The sequence below is a fragment of the Drosophila simulans genome, chromosome X (assembly GCF_016746395.2).
Source record: "Drosophila simulans strain w501 chromosome X, Prin_Dsim_3.1, whole genome shotgun sequence".
In the NCBI taxonomy this organism is placed as follows: domain Eukaryota; kingdom Metazoa; phylum Arthropoda; class Insecta; order Diptera; family Drosophilidae; genus Drosophila; species Drosophila simulans.
The window spans coordinates 20,674,750-20,693,828 of NC_052525.2; the positions used below are offsets into that span (position 1 = coordinate 20,674,750).

At 43.5% G+C, this 19,079-nt stretch overlaps 2 protein-coding genes across 5 annotated transcripts in view; both read right to left on the bottom strand.

The window, feature by feature from the left end:
* LOC27207460 (glycine-rich cell wall structural protein 1.0) overlaps window positions 1-19,079 on the bottom strand; it is a 74,275-nt gene that overhangs the window by 28,663 nt on the left and 26,533 nt on the right. The window lies entirely within an intron of this gene.
* On the bottom strand, window positions 14,918-16,440 carry LOC27206977. The gene has a single exon (XM_016182742.3). It carries the CDS (start codon window positions 16,278-16,280, stop codon window positions 15,438-15,440), a length of 843 nt encoding a protein of 280 aa, XP_016040246.1. The 5' UTR covers window positions 16,281-16,440; the 3' UTR covers window positions 14,918-15,437.

Consider the following 19,079-nt stretch of genomic DNA (forward strand, 5'->3'; position numbering starts at 1 on the left):
GTTGAAGACAAAGGTTTCCATATCCGCCATATCACTCATACGCACTGATGTCCGCGCTTAAGAAATTTAAATATCAGAATAATCACCATACATAGAAAACAATTTGTAAGATTTCAAGCTCCAACGGACTGCGATAAAAAATGAGGAACTGTCTGATTAAAATTTGCGCTTCAAGTGTTTCTCCTTTGACAAACAAAACAGCCCTTTCATGAGCATATAAAATTCTGCAGTTCTTTCCGCCCCCTAAAATGTTCAATTAAATCCATAAAGGAAAATCACCGAAATTGAAAAGCTGAAAATTGTCATTTAATCAACTGATGCCGTTTCTGGCTGTATCCGTCGGGTTGAAGCGAAAATCAAATCAAATATTTACTTGCTGTTAAATTTATGACGAAACGCAAATCGCATAAAAAGGCTTGCTCTGTCTCGCTCGCACTATGTGTTGCCATTTCACTTGCGCCCACTGTTTTGTGGTCGCATAAAAAATGCGGCAAATATTTGAGTGCAGCTGCGACCCTTCAAACCCCACGGAAAACGGAACGGAACGGAAAATGTTGACAGCGGGTAGCCGAGGATTCGCAACTGGGAAACCAAATGGGGGGATATGGAAGGTGGTGGGTGGTGGTGGAAAGTGGTTTCCCAAAGGGGCTTAAGACCATTTTCCAGGCCTCCTTGGCCTCGGGTAGGCCGAAAAAGCGATGCCAAAAGCCATTTAACTGCATTTATCCGGCTAGAAAGCCGAGACATTTGATACGGATAGATAGATAAGTCCTCCAACGTGCTCCCCATTTTTCCGCTTTCCGGCCAATATTTAATTTGTCAAAGTGAGATTTCACTGTCGGCGGTCCTGCATCGAGTTGCAGTCGCTGGCACTTAACAATTTGTTGATAAATTAGCCGGAGTCGGAGGCGGAGCCGGAGGCGGATCCAGAGTCAGAGTCAACGCCAAAGTCAATCTCACTGACGAAGGGAGAGTGGCTTAAAAAGTTGCTTTCCTTTTGGCCGGCTTTCCATATCCGACCTTAGCACGTGACATTTAATTTTTCGGACACACAAACATGGTCTGCCGTCCGGAGAATGAAGTTTTAATGCAGATTTATCACCCGGTCACCGAAGACAAAGGCGGATGACAAACACTTTTGGGCCAAGCGGTGCTGTGCTGGCCTTTTTGTCTTGTTGATAATGTCAACAAGTTTGGGGATAATTCCCTGCACAGAAAAGTTAAATCACGCTTACAATCTGTAAGTGAACATATTTTCAAGACTTCGTAATGGGTTGGTCTAGAAAAAACTAATTTCTCGACGTTTTTACCTGTGAGCTACGATTTGATAACGATCGCGTCTGAATTTCGGAGTACTTTGAATAGTTTCCAAAATTTTACTAAATAAGAAAACATGTTACTGATTTTTTGGAAGAGGAGTATGCTCTACACAAGACATATTTAATGTGTACATTTTGAAGAATTTTCAGGACAATGTTGGGTATGTTCAAGTGGAAAAGAAGCAAAGTCTTGGAAAAGCGTTTCGCTTGCTCTGGAAATTCCGCACTTTTTCGTAGCCGCAAGTTGACAGAGTTTCCCGTCCGGAACCGGCGGTGGAGATTTAGTTAATTAAAATACAATAAAATATGCAGAAGTGCTGAAATACTTAGGCCAAGGAAGGCCGCAAAAGCCACAAAATGCCCGGGGATTCACTAGCACTGGATCAACTTTACTCAACTCTTTGCCAGTTTTAAGTTTCTCGGCTACTTTTCGGCCCAAGTCAATAGCCGGGCCAACAGAGCGAACTTGAGCTGGGGGAAGTCGCAGTCAGTGTATGTGCCACATGGCGTATGCGTGATGTGAATTCATGGGAGGAGCAGAAGGAGCAGAAGGAACAGGAGCAGCAGGAGCAGCAGGAGAAAGTGCAGGATCAGAGGAGCACTGCAATATTCAGCAACCAACTGCCACCGAGTGGCAACTCAATTAATCCGCCCATCCCGACCACGTTAAATGCATTTACATAGATTTATTTTTAAGCAGACAGCAGGACTGACGCAGGACAGTGGCCTTTAAAGGCCTGCTTAAATTGTGATGTTTTTGTAATTTTGCTGCCATCTGCTCCCGCCTCTCTCCCTTCTCCTTGCCCTCTGTCCCACAGGACATCGGTTAGCTCCCGGTCCTTTCTCGATTTTTATTTTGGTGGTTTTTGAAAGCTTTCGGGCTGCGTATTTTTTTTTTGCGAAGCGAGAGGATTGCCAATTATGCAGAAGGCCACCGAATAAATATGAAATGACATAAATGACCACACAACACAGCGGCATCGGTGGTGGCAACAAAAAGTTTCAGTTTTCCAGCATTTTTTGGGACCCTCGTCTAGGCGGCAACAATACGAGCACAACAACATTGACAGGACAACAAAGGCGAGCGGCATAAATACTCTTAAAAAAGGGGTGTGGCACAGGCGGCAATAAATTACATTTATGACTGACCGGGCGCTTAAATATTTAAATAGAATAAAATTATTTATTAATATCTCAGTCGGCCGAAACAAGAAAATGGAAAGAAACGGAAATGAAAGGAAAGAAAGGTCCAGCGCATGAGCAAAAATAAGGCATTTTCTATTATTTATGCAAAAATTCAAAATAAAACACAAGCCTGCGAAGTTGTGGCCCAAGTTGAGCGAAAAAAAGGAAACGAAGAAGTAATGGGAAACTCTTGCATAATTCTAATTCTAAAAATAATAAAGGATAACCATATTACTTGGCAACCGAAATTTCGTAGACTTGATTCACGTTCTTAGCTATAAAAAATTAATAAAAATAAATACATTCGCCAGCAATAATATTTGTGCTTCAAAGTACACTACACGTTATTATAGTTGGCTGAATAAATACCACAATTTCGTCCTGGCTAACAGCTTCCTGTTTTTGCTCGTCTTTCCTTTGCCTTGGCTAATTCACTTGGAAACTCACTAATAACTTGATTCAATTTACATTTAGTCCAAAAAAATCTGAAGAGCCACCACCGATCCCCTTGCAATTGCGATTACTTTTGGAAAATAAAATGCGAAAGGCGAGGAGGCCAAAAAAGAACGGAAATCGACACAAAACGTAGCGACTTCAATGCCGGCGAAGGCGAAAAAAGAAGCCCCTCATCCGGAAGCCGGCTCTCCGTACTCAGGGCCCAGGACCCAGGACACAGGACACCGACGCGGACAGGGATGCGGATAGAGACTCGGACCTGGGACACGATGTGCGGACAAGATGGGGCAATTATTGTAAGCGGCTTTCATCGTGCGATGATTACACTTACAACAGAAATGGGGCGCGCGAAGCGAAGCGCCGCCATTGAGGATCCACAATAAAGAGAAAGCAAGGAAAATAACGAAAAAATAGGATATAGCCACTAAAAAGTAATATCAAAAGGCGGCCAAGGAAACATTTCTAAGTACGCATCTGCTGGCGCTTCTGCCATGTTTGTTGGCCTAATTAGTGGCAGTGCATTTTTATAGCATAATTTTCGGCGTTGTAAGCGTTTTTCGTCCCCCACCCCGCCAACCAAATTGTACAACATGGAAATATTACATTAAAATTTATGAAACTGCAGGAGGGCACAAGCCGAAAAAGCCCAAACCCAGAACCAGAACCAGAAAACCCGGAGTACATGGACTTGGCTACGTTACACACAGCGGGAGGCAACCCGTGCCGAAATGGAGTCAAAATGGGGAATGCGGTCTGGAATTGAGGCATCTGAGGGATCTGCCAACGGGGGCAATTAGTGGCCAGCTTTAGCCATCCGACCCCTTGCGGAAAATCGTGGGCTAGCCATTTCTCCTTGGCCGGCGAAACTCACCTGCAACGAGATAAGAAGAGATAAAGAGTTGAATTAATAAATAGTCCAGCGAATGAATGGAGATTACTTAGTTAAATGCAGGCCAGTTGAGGTGTAATTACAAAAATGCTCAAGGCACACAGGCCGCAGATTAAAATGAAGCTATATACTTTAAGCTTCAATGCGCTCAAGCAAAACAGAAATACTTCGAGGCGTATTAAAGACCAAACTGCAGTTAATAAATCACCTGACTGCCTGAGTGGATCTATTAATATCTGAACTTAAATTCAGCAAGTTGCAACTCGCTTAAAGCTCGTAACAAATGAAATAAGAGAGTTGCAATCACGGCACTTCAGTAACAACATTTTTATGTAACTCCTAATGAAACCCCCCCGCACTTCAGCTATCGAGCACTTCCTGGTCGCCAAAGTGAACCTTTAAGCAAAACTGATAAATGAAATAATAATTTCCATTCGATGAAAGTTTGTCTGCTGTTCAAAGGACTTTCAGCAAGCAACTTGCAACGTGCAACTTGCAACTTGCCGCTTGGGTCCTCGTAAATTTATGAACTTTATGGCCGGCAACTCCAGAGGCCGCCAGTCGACAGTCGACGGTCGAGGGTCGTTAGTCGGCAGTCAATATCTTGTGCATTTCAATAGTTCATATATTTCGGTGGTTACCCTTGTTGTGCCCATCCCACGACCCGCGACCCACGACCCTCGATCCCCCATCCACCAATCTTCCATCCGCCATCCGCAATCCCTTGGAAAAACCCATTGCTGGGTGCAATAAAAATGCATTTCATGCTCGAAACATGACTTGGCTCAATTTATTTTACTTTGCCGCATTTAACGACTTCACACAGGCGCCGCCAGACTTGGCCTAAACCAGACACTTGGATAATATTTCTATTATTTTTGGTAAATCATTTTTTATTTCGCAACATTTCCAAATTGTTCAAAATTGTCAAAATAATCATATAAAATTAGAAAGGATTTTTTTCGGTGGGATGCAGGAAGTTTTTGCAACACATTTCCAAGGCTTTTCTCGCTGTGCAGTCACAGTTGAATTTGGCAGCTCCATCTATCTGTGTCTGCCCGTCGCCGACCCTTAGCTCCCCTAACCCCTTAGCACCCTCAGCACCCTCAGCCCCCTCAACAACCCAACCCCCCTGCCCACACATGGGCGCCGTCGTACATGGCCGGTGTAATGGTGTTAGACCACAATGAGCTCAATTTACGCCAATGATTGGCGGCGCTTGGCAAGGCGGAAGCGGCGGACTCACACAGACACACAGATTTCCAGGGGCGGTGGGCTCCGCCTGGGGGCATGGCCCATAAAGGGGGCATGGTCTGGCGGTTTCTCCTCCGTTTCGGCCGAAAAAGTTTCTTGTTTGCATTTGCCTATCGTCTGGAACTTGGTGGGGCTTGGCGGCGGCGGTGTTGGTGATGGTGTTGGGGTTTTCGGGCAAGAGGAGCCAGGATCCGGGAAAGCAGACGTTAAACATCGCGTGCAGACATTGCCAATGCCTGCCACGCCTCCTTGGTGCTGCCAGCCGCCCCCGCTGCCAGACACGAGCATTTTGCCATTGCACACGAAAAATGTTCGACAGTCGTGGAAAAAGCGAGAAACACAAGTTGAAGTTGAAGACTTTTGGGCAACACACACCGAAAAAAAACCAACTGCAAGGGGATTCCCAGCTACCAGCTAGCTGTCATGTCCCAGACACAGGGGCGTCGTGCGGCCGGGGCTACAAACTGAGACTGCATTTTTTGGGCGAGCTTGATCAATAACTTGGGATAACACGAAATAAGGCGAAAAAAGAAAAACCGTATGGAATGCCTTTCTGTCTTGGATTTCTTCGCTTTAGTTTCCCGAGGGGTTATAGCCCCCACTTGGGCTAAGCCCCTGCTTAGACAGACAAGTTAACTTGTTACACGTAACCAGAGACAGGCAATTTTTGGATCATGAGAAACTAAGCCCAACCAAAACATCGACTTTTGGTTTTTATTTTTCACAACATTTTTGCAGCGAAACAAAAAAGAAAACTTATAATTAGCTGAGGTTTTCGGATGAAATTGGCCTGACTTTCTTGGGAAAATATTAAAGCTAACAAATTATCAGAAGCAACCATAGTAAACCCTCTAAGCGGCTTTAAAATTCGATTTCTGGGCTCACTTTAACCCATCAACGAAGTGATGAAGACATACAGCTCTCGAACTCTAAAAGTAAGAGCCACCTATTAGGACATCTTAGAGTCAAAGGCACCCACATATGTATGTTCATACACTCCCTACATGAACGGCATGCGCGGCGTAATCAGAAGAAAAGCCAGTTGCTAACACCATTTGCCATTGGCCCATTATGATAATCATTCTGAAAGGCTTTCCGCACGGGTTTCTGAGCAACAAAGGCGATTTAAATTACGCCCGCTAAGCGGTTTATGCAGTCGCCAGCAACAACAATACCAAAAGCCAGAACAAGGAACATCCGCAGTGAGTCAAAGTTAACAAGTAAACAAGAAAGTCGACCGGCATTTTTCCACGAAACTCGGTGGATGCCCTTCGGTCTGCGAGAAAAATGCTAGCAGGAAAACTCATAGGGACTTATTTTTTCTTTTATGGCGATAAATACGTTTATACCAATAGCGTGTCACTAAATAATAATAAAATAGTTTAAACTTTATTATATTGTCGCCCTTAGATATTTCCAACACTTTGAAAACAACATAAAAATAACAGCTACATATATCTGATTCAAGCGATTTATATACCACTTTCCAGCACTGCTAGCCGCAATTCGAAAAGAGGCAAAACATAAACACGAAACAAAAACTCTTGTAAAATATCTATCTTTTTTGGGTGATTAACTAGGCAGAAAATGAACTTTTTGCTGCTTAAAACACTTTCCAACACTGCCAAAAGCATGACTGCATCATAAATAGCAAACAGAATCATTAAGTGAACAAGCGGAACACAAAATTCACTCTAGCTTAGAAAAACCATGGGAACAGCGAGGGGTTTTTCGAGGGTATGCTCCTGGGTATGGGTAAATGACAAGCTTCCATCTCTTGAGAGCTAAGGGAACGATGGGGGTGAGGGTTGGAGGTTGGCTGTGGCTGGCTGGCACTCATCAGCAGCCAAGCATCGCATTTTGCGATAAAACATAAAGAGCGCACCTAATGCGTGCCTGTGTAAGTGTGAGTGTGTGTTGAGGTCTATGAGCGCGCGAGTGTGTGGGTGCCCGTACGGGTGTTAAGTGTATGTTTGTGTACAGCATGGGTCAAGTGAATAGCAATAATGACTGCGACATACTGGTCAATTAAAACATTTGATGCCTGAACATATGATAAATAGTTCACAGTTTAGTCAATATTACCAACACATTAAATAGTTTTTTTGTGGGTTAACACATGAGTGTGTCCGTTCCATTTTCCTCCAATACGAAAACAAAATGCTTTAAAAAACGTTTAATTATGGTAGCTAAACTTGTTATTTCCCCAATCTATCTACGAACGCCGAATTTGGAAAGCAGCTAAAAATACCCCAATAATTTTGTTAGATATTTGTTTTGTAAATTGATTAATAATAGCACTTCCAACACCACTATTTTTTGAAACACCACTGTGTTTCAGTGCGTGTGATTTGTTTGTGCTGTTGACTTTGGATAATGTCGTTTGTTGGCTGCCATCGCCAACCGCCTTTGTTTGTCTGCATGTTTGTTTGTCTCGGGCGTAGGTGTGTGTATACATGTGTGTGTGTGTGTGTTTGTATATTTGTCTGTTTGTTTGACTGATTGTCTGTCATTTTGTCTGATTGTGCGCCTATTAGTACACAAATGAATGAATAAGTGCGCACACAGACCGCACCCGAAAGGGCCCGCCCCACCCACAACCCACAACGCACCACCCTCATTTCATTTTCATTTTCATTTTCGTTGATTGAATGGCCCTAAGCCCCTCCCCCTATTGGCCTGCTGGATTATTTGTGCTTTAAGCTTTTAAGTCTTTGTTAGACAGTTTACTGCCAAACTTGCAAACAAAAGGGTGAAAAAAACGCCGATGGAGCGTGTGTGCTTTAATTGTTGTAATGCGATTTCGTCACCTCATCCAGCCAGTTTATTCCACTTTCCCACTTTTCCCCACTTTTCCCGCTTTTCATTTATTCGCTTCCTTTGTCGGCGGCTTTTGATTAGCTTTTCTCTGTGTTTGTGCGGCGCAGTCCGAGTTTCGAGCTCTTGGTCAATTTGATTTGCCTAATTGGCCAGCCCAATGGATTGGAAATTGACCGAGTGATTACTCAAAGCGTTGAAACCGAGTGCTGTTAAATGGAAACCTCTGTCGCTTCCTTGGGACCACACATGTAACTGCCTGCAACGTGGCTTTTAATGTATTTGATCGAAGACATTCGATTGGACTTGTGCATTATGTATATGACTTCGATTTGGATTTTAAAGGGTATGCCTTTATGTCTAGTATAACTAGTTATAATTGGCTGCAATTTCTATACAGCAAATTCTTCAGCCCTTTATTTACGCTCTATGTGCTAGCTTCATTAAATTATATCCATTGAATTAGTTAATCAATAAATAAAACATACACCTAATATTCCCACAATTTGTTTCGCAATCAGATCTCAGCACTTAGTTATTTTCCTGCAATTTCCCACTTGAGCTCATCAAACACCAAGTGGGTGGGAAGGGGCCTGGTTTTCCGTGGAGGGGGACTACCCACCCATGCTATTAACACTTAGTTACAACATGTACAGCAATTGGGAATTTAGCTCGGCCACTTGAGCCACTTAAATGCTCGTGAAAACAAACAAATTGAGTGGACTTGGCTGGCGCTTGTCTGCAGCTGCGACTGTAGCGCTATATATACGTGTATATATGTATGTAGAACAGGGTATGGGTTTGCTATATGCATGGGTATGCGTAACACACAATACAGTTATTTGGCCCTAATGATGCGCATAAATTTGTCAGAGTCAGGAGAGTTGACGGCGCAGTGCTGGGCAGCATAATTTAGCATCCCGGCCAACCGAACCAGCATCATAACCAGCATCACACAGTGCGCGCAAATTGTTAATTGACACATTGCTACACTCAAGTGGTCCCCTAATGGTCCTTGCTTCTGGGCGCCAGTTCGGAGTGGCTTTCGCCAATTAGTTTCGGAGGTGGAGGAGTTTGCGGAAATCGGAAAAGTCGGAAAAGCGATACACCAAAACGATATGGTCTGCAAATGGTGCGTAATCAGTTGAGAGGCTGGAATCAGCAAACTTTGAAAGAATGTCAGCAATGTGCCAGAAACATTCCATAGTATTTGTTCAATTTTTGATGAAGGAAGGCAGATATGAGAAATATCTAAATATTAAAATTTCATTTAAATTCTTCACACATACATATATGTATGTACATATATGTATGTACATTCAAACTATTTCTGGCACAATCCTTGTTATTAAGCTTTGCGTTACTACAAGTCATACCATCATATTTTTCGCATTCCCTAGGAATGAATGATTGAGAAATGTGTATTAATTTTCCAAGTTCACTAAAACCACTAGCATAGCATACTGTTTTACCTTTAACTGCTGAGCAATCAATCACACATCCGATTTCCCAGCATACGACACTGGCTTACTATCAATATAGATAAACAGCCTATTATGATATTTTGGGCCGCAGCCACAATCATTTTAATTGAATTATTCCCGGCCAAACATTTCGATCCCGGCCTAATCGTCGAGCGTGGCAATTCATTAGGACAATCTCCGAGTTTAAATTAAATCAAATAATTGTTCTCCGACAATCGGCAACGCCTTCCTTGGACCACACAACTTGAATCGCTCTCAAAGAGGCTGCCATTCTTGTCCGACGTAGCTCATTTCGAATTCATTGAATTTTGCGATAATTTGATTAGGCCACGCCTCCGACAATGGCTTGAAAATGGCTCGGAAGGTGGGGATTGGGTTTGGGTTCGGGGCTGTCATGTCTGAGATGCCGCACTGACATAAATTGCAATTGCAGAAGTTGCAATGCGAAATTCGGAATTCGGAATTTACATTTAAATGCCCGACATGGCACTGGAGCCCTTATCACAAGTATGTACGCCATATCAAATAAATTAGTTAAATATTATGTTATCCAATTACGAAGAGGATGAGACGGGCGGCACGAATTGTGGAGCAGACATTCTGTCAGCATAAATTGCCAAGTCGCCGCACTTGATATGACAACAATAAAGCCAAGAGCCAAAGAGTCCGGCTCGGCTTGGCCGACAAGCTAATGCCTGGGAAATTGTCAGCGACACTCGCTGGGTTTTTCCACCCCACCCGTCGCCCCGCAGAAGGGATGCCCCCGAAGTTGACAGTTCAAAATGCTAATCACCACATGGCATTCATTGTCTGTGAAACAATTGGACTCCCTAACTAACACGCCTCGCCATCATTATGAATCGCATTATGTGGCCGCTTAATCCGTGGGCTTCGACGGGGATGGATTGGGCGGCTGGGGCGGCAATGGGTTAAGCAGCCCGTCAATATCAGGCTGTGCAAATTGCAGCCCATCAATCGGGAACAGATTTCAATTTGCCCCTGCTGAAATCCAATTACCCGTTGCGAAATTGCCACTAGACCGCCAAAAACCACAGTTTAAAGGACAAATCTGGGCAAAATTCCTAGGCTTGAGAACAAAGAGCTTCGTCTTTAATACTCAACGTTGGTAAATGTTTGAGCAGAGAATAAAAACCATAGGAACATATATGTACAATTTGTGATGCAACTTGATGTATAGTTATTGATAGCTTTAATAGAAATTTGTAAAGATTGTAAGCGCACCAAAAAAAACCCTAAAAGAGAACACTCACGTATAAATTCAGATAAACAACACAACGTATTTACACTACATGCACTGGGAAAAAGTTAAAAGTTAAGCTAAGTGGAATAACAAAATACCCCATGTCAATACAAATCTGCTGCACCTCGAATTATTCTGGGTAATTAAACAGAGGAGGCGGGAGCAAAAAGCACAAATTGAGTCATTGATGCGAAAGTTGTTCAATCAACGTTATTATTTAAACACAACAATATTTTGTTAAATGTTTACCAATATTGAAGTGATGTGTAACATTGCCTCATTATCGCGTGATTATAACATTTTTGTAACTGGTTTTTATAGTACATTCAAGAGTGTTGGGTGAAAATTTCTTTAGATGCCCAAAAGGAGCAAAAACATGCAATAGTTATGCAAATGCAACTCTTAAAGTTAAATGGCAAACGTTCGGAAAAGTTAAGAACCTTCAAATCGCTTCAAATTGTACGTAACCACAGGACAAGGATCAAGATTGTCAGGACTTTAACAACGAAATTGCAAAAGAGCCTCTTACCACACAAGAGCGCACTTTTCATCCATTAATCCAAAACAAACTGCTAAATTCCTAATCGCAAAATATAAAAATGAAGTGGGAACCGCAAGCCGAAATGCAATTATTTTTGCCGTCCGTCCAAAACCCGGTATTTGCATATTGTCAACATAATTAAAGAGGCTTTTGACTTGTGGTTACACGCCCACTCGAACGCACACGTGTACAGGCTGTGTATGAATATGTATGAACACGGAACACTCACTTGTTCATTCAGAAAACATTCAGCAGAGTGTCCTTGACTGACGATGCTGAATACGAGCACCGAGTGCACAACACTGAATCCTGCAAATGCAAAATTGTTTTTGGCAAAGTGCACAATGCACTTGACGACTGTCAAAACGGACATGAGACGGTGGCGGCGGCGGGGGCGGGAGCGGGGGTTTGAGGTTGTCCTGTCCATGTCCTTGTTATTTATGTAAAATGTTGCACAACATTTATTGTCCACCACACAAATAAAATCGTCCTTAACTGAAAGAAAATGAGGACAATTGCACCAACTTTTCCGGCAATTTTATATATTGAAACAATGCCGTCGTCCTTGCTGCTTGGGTCAGCAATAAAAATTTGTCCTGCGGTAAATGAAATGGATAGCAATTGTGATTGCGATAACTGGCTGCCCAATGGTCAAGTCAGTAAGCGCGGATCTTGCCATTGCCCAAAGCCCATAGCCCATCGAAAAGTCACGATGAAAAACAGAGGAAAAAGCGCCAAAAACAATGGGCCACCAAATACAAGTTATAGCCGGGTCGAGGTCACCACGAACTGGTGTCCTCTTTCCGTACCAGTCTACCCTGTAATCGCAGTCCATGGGGGTGTCGGCCTCACTCATTTCTTCATCATTTATGAATGGCTTAGTTCTTGGTAATTCAATCGTGATTTGATTCAATTACCCCATTCTCGATGAGGAAAACTTATGAACTGTTCTGGCATCAATCAATCAATCTTTTGGTAAGTTCATCTATAATTTTGTAATATTACATTTTCACCACTAATTTGGACACTAGGTATCGCATCGTTCGCTACTTTTTGCGTGGCCACTCCTTCGTGTGGGGGGCGGTTTTCCGTTGTTTTTGTCTAAGAGACGATTTCGGTTTCAGTTTGGAACTTGTTGGCATTGCTTTTCGATTTCTGCACTTGTCGGCAAAGAGGGTTTTGTTTTTTAATATTGCACTTTTGTTGCGAGTTCCCCGTACGTTGTTGTTTTTTTTTTTTTTTTCGGGAAAGTTTATCTGGCTCGGATTACTGGGTCAATTGGTTGGATGGCCTCCACTGAGGGAAATCAGCTTTCGGGATCGGGTACACGGGCTTGCCTAATTAACAAAGTCCTGAAAAGAAAAGTTAAGCACACCCCTGCCGTATATACAAATACATATATCTATCGCACTCGCTCGCTATCGCTGTCTCTGTTTTGTTCAACTTTGACCCGTGCATTGACATGGTTTTTGCGTAAACTACGGAACTGTGTCAGGTAATTGCGTTCAATAAGCAGGTCACATTGGGAACTGGGACTGAGAATGAGACGGTGAGATTTGGCAAGAAAGAGTGGGATATATGAGAGAGAGGGGGAGGGAATAAGAGAGAGAGAGAGAGAGAGGGCACACATGGCCTGAATGCCGACGAGTGTCACTTGCATCCTGCATAATTGGTTTATCAATTGCGGTTGTCCCATTGAAATAACCAACTTGCATTTGTGCGTTTAACTCTAAGCACGTCTGCCAACCTCCTTTTGTAGGCAACCACCACATCTGCACCACCCATTTTATGCCCCATAAACCAGAAAATCCAAGATGACACCACTCTCCCTCCCTACCCTCGTAGAAGCCTCCTGCGCTTTCCCACTTTGACCGCACAAATTTCGAGAAAGGCAATGATTAATTTATGCGAAATCCGAAGAGAAATCGTGCGAAAGCCAAATTTGCTAGCCACACACAATTTAAATGTGAAAAGAAATGACAATGGGAACTATCTGAAATCCTCTACAAAAAATCAGAATAAATATCCAAAGGAACCAACAATTGAAAAAGTCCAGAGAGTGTGTAGCTAAGTTTGCCAACTGCAACTTGACCCAAGTTAATAGTTCCATTTCATTTTGAAAATGACATAGCCTACATATATGAATTGCTAATAAAACGAGTATTTTTTAAATAATTTAAGTAGCCTTAACTCAAATTCTAAAAGTATTAAATTCTACCTAGGCTTTCTTTAAAACAGCTTGTGAGCTGTAGTTAACCCAATGATTTGCCAAGATAGGCTTAATATCGTCGTCCCATCAAAAATTGCATAACTCCGTCTGAAGGGGGTTTATCTAATCGCCAATTCAGCCGCACTTAGCCGCACAAAGAGGCTCCATTCCAATTGGCATCTGTGATGGCACCGATCTTTTTTACTAGCCCCTCATTTTAATGCTTCCTTGCTCTTCAAGCTGAATGCAATCAAGGATTTTTTCGACTGGCCAGAAGTGCGCTTTCAGCCGTGTTCGTTGGGGCGGACACTGGCCCTACTCCATCCAACATCCAGCATCCCTCTTCTGCCTTCGCCCCGCTCAAAATCATCCCAATCCCCGCCTGAATCACGGTCTGGCCACGATTATAAAGCCCGGGGCATAAATATTAGCAAAGGCGTTGCCGTTGACGTCGCTGCAGTCATTTAAATGTTGTCGGTCGTTGTGGTTTCAGATCCTCCAGAGCACTTCCTGCTGCTCCTCTTTTGTACACCCCTTCCCCTCCTGTTCCTGGTGATTATGCCTGTCAACGAAGTTTCATATACACGGCAAGAAATCATCGAAGGCAGATTGTCTTGTGCAAAATAAGTAAATCTTTAGATATACATTTACATTTGTCACAAATAGAATGACGAATATTATTTGGCGAAAAGTAACTAGTTCCAACAAACAGCGAGTAGCATCAACGATTAAGTAACACTTTCAAAACGAATTTCAATGTAGTTTTTGTGCAGCCACCTGTCGAAATATCATTTGAATGAAAAAGTATTTGTCACCGTGTAACGCAATACTTAACCCTTTGCCACCCCAAAAATTCAGCTCGGCGCACAATGAATTAAATGAATCTCAATTTCCGTTCGGTTTGCGGTTAAAAGCCGCAGTCGTCGTCTTGGTCTTCTGGGCAAAATGCAAATTCTCCGACGGCGAAAATGAAAACAAGCCGAAAAACTCTCGCTGCAACAACAACAATGGCAATGGGAATTCTCCTCCTGCTCTCCTGACCTTTCACCCTTTTGCTCGCCTGGTTGTCCTGGGTGTGCTGCATCAATTGCCTGGCTTCCATCTTCCACTTGCTTCTCAAGTTTCTTCCCGTAAATTGCTGCAAGATGCCCCCGAAAAAACCGATGCCGGCAGCAAGGATTTCTGGCCCCAAAACTTTTGTGCCGGGAAAACTTTTACAACTGCACCAGGACGATGATGAGATTGGGAGGCACTGAGGGGGCTAAAAAGGAGCTTGAGGATTCGGGAGAAGCAGCCAGGCCAAGTCGTTGGGTCGCCGTCTGCAAAAGTTTTGCGATTTGTTTGCGCGAAATAAACGCGACGCAGATAATTTGCGCAAAAGTTCGCTTACTGCCCGCTGACTGCGCGGAAGGCAGCCCGAAATCCAGCCCGAAAACCCAGGAACCAAGACCCAATCCCCCCCCATCTCCCAAAACCGATTCCCATTTCATATTGTCCAACAATTTCATTTGGGAATATGTATTTCTGGTATGTCCAAATAAACCAACCGAAATGTAAATGTTTCGCGTTCGTTTCGAAGTTGTGCCAGGAAGTTTCTTGTTCCGAAATGCCACAGTCGTTGATTACTGAATCCATTATCCATATCAGGATTTCTCACCATATAGACTTTAGGGCTTAGTTGATCGTTTTAACGTTACACGATAAATATCTTTACTGGATGCTTTGTTGGGAATTTCTCACTCGATCCCATTTCAATGGCGATTTTCTTAACGTGGCCAACATAAAATTTGGATAAGTACAATAGTAAGATTGAACAATTTGAGTCTTCTTATTATGTGCGATGTGCACTTGTCCTATATGATATTTTGTTTTTAATATTTGGGAAGAACTAACTCAAATCCATTAAATTTACGGATAAATAAGACTTGAAAATTAAAGGATGACAAAGCCGCAAAAGCGTTTTACCAATTTATACGTATCCACTCGTCTCTTATCATTAAACACTCGCCACTCTTTGGTCGTCTATAAATGGGTATTTTTCCGAGAGTGCGGTTTCCAGTTCGAAGCGGCAGACATATTCTGGAACTCTTTGGTAGAGATAAAGTCGATGATGGGCAACCGGCCGGTCAGCGGGACCAGCACATCATTGCCGAACGCGCCGGTACCGGCGACTTTACCGACCAGGGATGACAGACCAGAAGGCTGAGTTCTCACTGGTGTCCGCAAAGCGAAGTCACCCAGTCCAGTACCTTCTCCACCTGCCAATCTACCCTCAAATCCTGCTTCACCTCGTTGTCGCAGCGGTTGATACTTCCGAGTCACCGGCGGCTGCATCTTTACGCCGAGATTGCAGAAGAAGTTTACGCCGTCGGTAGCCCTGGTCTCGTCTTTCGTCATTACTCGGAATTCCATCCGTCTTTTCAACCGGGGTAACTGATTTTTTTCGCTTGCTGCCGTTGAGGTCTTCACATTCTTGGGCATCTTGGTGGTCCTTGAACCCAGGAACAGCACCGAAGTACCCTTGGCCGTTCTCCTGGGACTGGCGTCGATGAGTTTGGTCCTGCGGGACATCCCCAGGGATTGCAGGGCGTCCAGCGGCCGACGATGCGACTTCTTGAAGGTCACCCGCGACTTTTTCACCGGCTTCTCCTTGGCCAAGCCCAAAATCGTGGGCTGCAGGGCGGCTCGCATCAGCGGAGATCGTCTCATGGCTTTCTTGAGCGGGTTCCTTACGGATTTCTTCACGGACTTCTGCTGCACTTTCGGCTTGGTCTTACCGACACTTTTGACTTTGGGCTGCGGCTTCTTGGTGCTAAGCGGCTTTGTAGCCGCTTTTGTTGGCGATATCTGCTTGGACTTGGGCATAATTTCACTATTTTGGCTAAACAAATCTCAATCTCTTCTTCGATCCGTCGCTCTCAGTTTTTACTAGGAATTTCGGTGTGGTGTCGAGCGGGGGTAATTTCGAAATCGAATGTCTCGGCTTGACGTGTTAACTGGGGGAAAACGTAGTGCCTACTTGTCCAGCTCATCTGTGCCGCCCGAACTTGAGCACGTTCCGCCTGCTGTTTCCTGTCACCTCTTGACTTGGCCTCTGCTTGTTTGTTTGTCTTGAGTCAACTGCTATTTGTTTTCCCCGACGCTTTTATTTTTCATCCTTTTTTCCTTTGCCTTTCCATAAAACCTTTGTCTTTCCCTCGGCCTGCAGAAACTTGAAATCAACTTCCGTTTTGTGGTCCTATATTTGCATACATTCCATAGCAAAATAACCCTTTGTTTAGAGTCGAAAAATATCATATATTTTCTTAGTTATTACATTCCCAATTATCAAACGACGAGTTACCCAGTAGCATATATAGTTGTATAGTTGTATCAATAGGGGCACACTATTGATTTCCCGCCATCAACTCATTAATAAACCAACTCGTTTATCTTTGCCCCCTATTTTCCTCTATTTCCTTGACTTTCTGTTTTAGTTTTCTTCTTTTTCCCATTTTGGCGTCAAGTGTTGCGTATCATTTAATGTGACACACTTAGCCGGAAAATGCGGGGAAACAGGGGAGGAACTTTTCCAGACTGACAGCTGAGCACATGTTGGCTGAATGCTAATTTGCTCTGCTAAGCGAATGACAAAAACCGGAATGGGACACCAAACCGAAGGGTTAATGCACTAACCGAAAAATGGGAAAAATTAATTGGAAGCGAAAATGTGTTTTCTTTGGACAGAATTTTCCTAATTGTCCAACACGTGTGCATACCAGTATTCATAAGTATTTGAGAACTTAAATACTTTATGGGCTGAGAATGGGTTTTTCCCAGCACTGGGCAATATTCAGTAAGGGGACATTACTCAGCTCTCAGGAACAGGAACCCATATACAACACACATACGCACTTGAGCAGCTGGCAAGACAGGAAATCAACAGGAAACCAGCACACAGACACGAACAGCTGTTGTAGGGACTTCCGTTCACGGTCAGCTTTGATATATGATCAGAAATCAAGTCATGGGCCCGCCGCAACATAACTACATACATACATAGATATGTACATATGTAGACATCGCCTGGGGACGAGTAAATTACAAACTGAAGCAATCAGCTTATGCCCGTCTTGGTTGTATGTTTATTTCCTCTTTCTCGCCTCGTTGTCTCGATAGGATTCCATGATTATCATCACATTTCTTTAGAGTGCACCGAAATAGAGTATACGCCATATCACGTATACGCAGCATTGGCCAAAGAGTGTCCGCCAAATCTGCCTGCATCTCCATTCCGTGCCCCGTCTTAAGATTCAATTTTTAAAATGCTTCTAGCTTAACACCTCAATAAGTTCGCTGGATGTCAGTTGCAGCCGCCGCAACTGGGAACATACAACATGCAATCTGCAACCTGCAACACCAGCAGCAAAATGTTGTTTTCCGCTTAAGCACATCGCTGGAAAAATAAAAAAGGTGGAAACAAATAACCCCGGGAAGAGCCCAGCCCCACTCCATTACATCGCAAACCAATCCCAGAAGTGCGTCCGTCCAAACGTTTGTTTATTTATTTTGCCGCACAATTTTGCCCCTTCTTCCTTGCCACCTCCTTCAACCATTTCTCCGCCTCCTCCCCTCCGTCTTCTGTTTCGCCTTCTGCCGCTTGTTTCTTAAACAACAGCAACAACAATGGGCACAATGCAACCTCAGTCGAGGACCAGGCCAAAAAAAAGGAGTAAGTTCCGGGTTACTCGACCTGCATAATGATCTGCATGTCGTTGGTTCTTAAAGCCATAATAGATAAACAATAAATATGGAATCTACAAGCAGTCAATTTTCGATCTTTTCAATAATTTAGTGGATTTTTCGAATCACTTTTTCATATTTAGTAAGTTCAGTTTCTTCATTATAAGCTTGTTTCGGGAATTAAAGCATTCCTATTGTGATAGCAACAGAAATGAGGAGGTTTCTAATCATTTTAATTCCAAATTAAATAGCCTATATGCCCGTGATACCCCTTAATTCTGTTGTTCATTGTGAAAAATGAAACAAAACAAATGAAACACAAAAAGGAGCAGAGGACGAACACAGCGTCGGCAAAAAAGGATGGAAACGAAAAAAAAACACAAATGTGCACATGCTTCGTTGCCTGGAGTGCGCTATTTTGCACCTACGGGATTTTGTGCCTCACACTCACACACACACACACGCACACACACAGACACAGTGAAACACACTGGAACACTCGAACAGTGAAACACTGAGGCACACACACATGCAAAGCGTGGAAAATCCATTCGAAATCAGTCAACGAGCCAAGGCTTTCATTCAGTTAGAAAGCAGACAGTAGACAGCAGACAAGCAAGGGCAGGATGGGGATTTTTGGTGCTCTTTGGGAGGGGTTTGGGGTGCTTTTCAGGAGCCTCCTTTTTTGCGGCATGGGGAGCGAGCTCCAGCTGGAAGAGGAAGTGCGGCTTGATTTACTCAACTCGTTTGCTCGCTCGTTTGTTTCCAACTGCTGCAAACATATTTTTCCGCCCCACCCCGTCTAAAATATTTCTAAGCCCTTAAACAAACGGAATAGATGTGCGGCCCCTCGGAAAACTACACCTCCGGTGCCCTCCACCCTGCCGATCAGGCCAACTTAAAGACTTTCCAGCCAAATGGCCCGGAAAACAAACTACCATC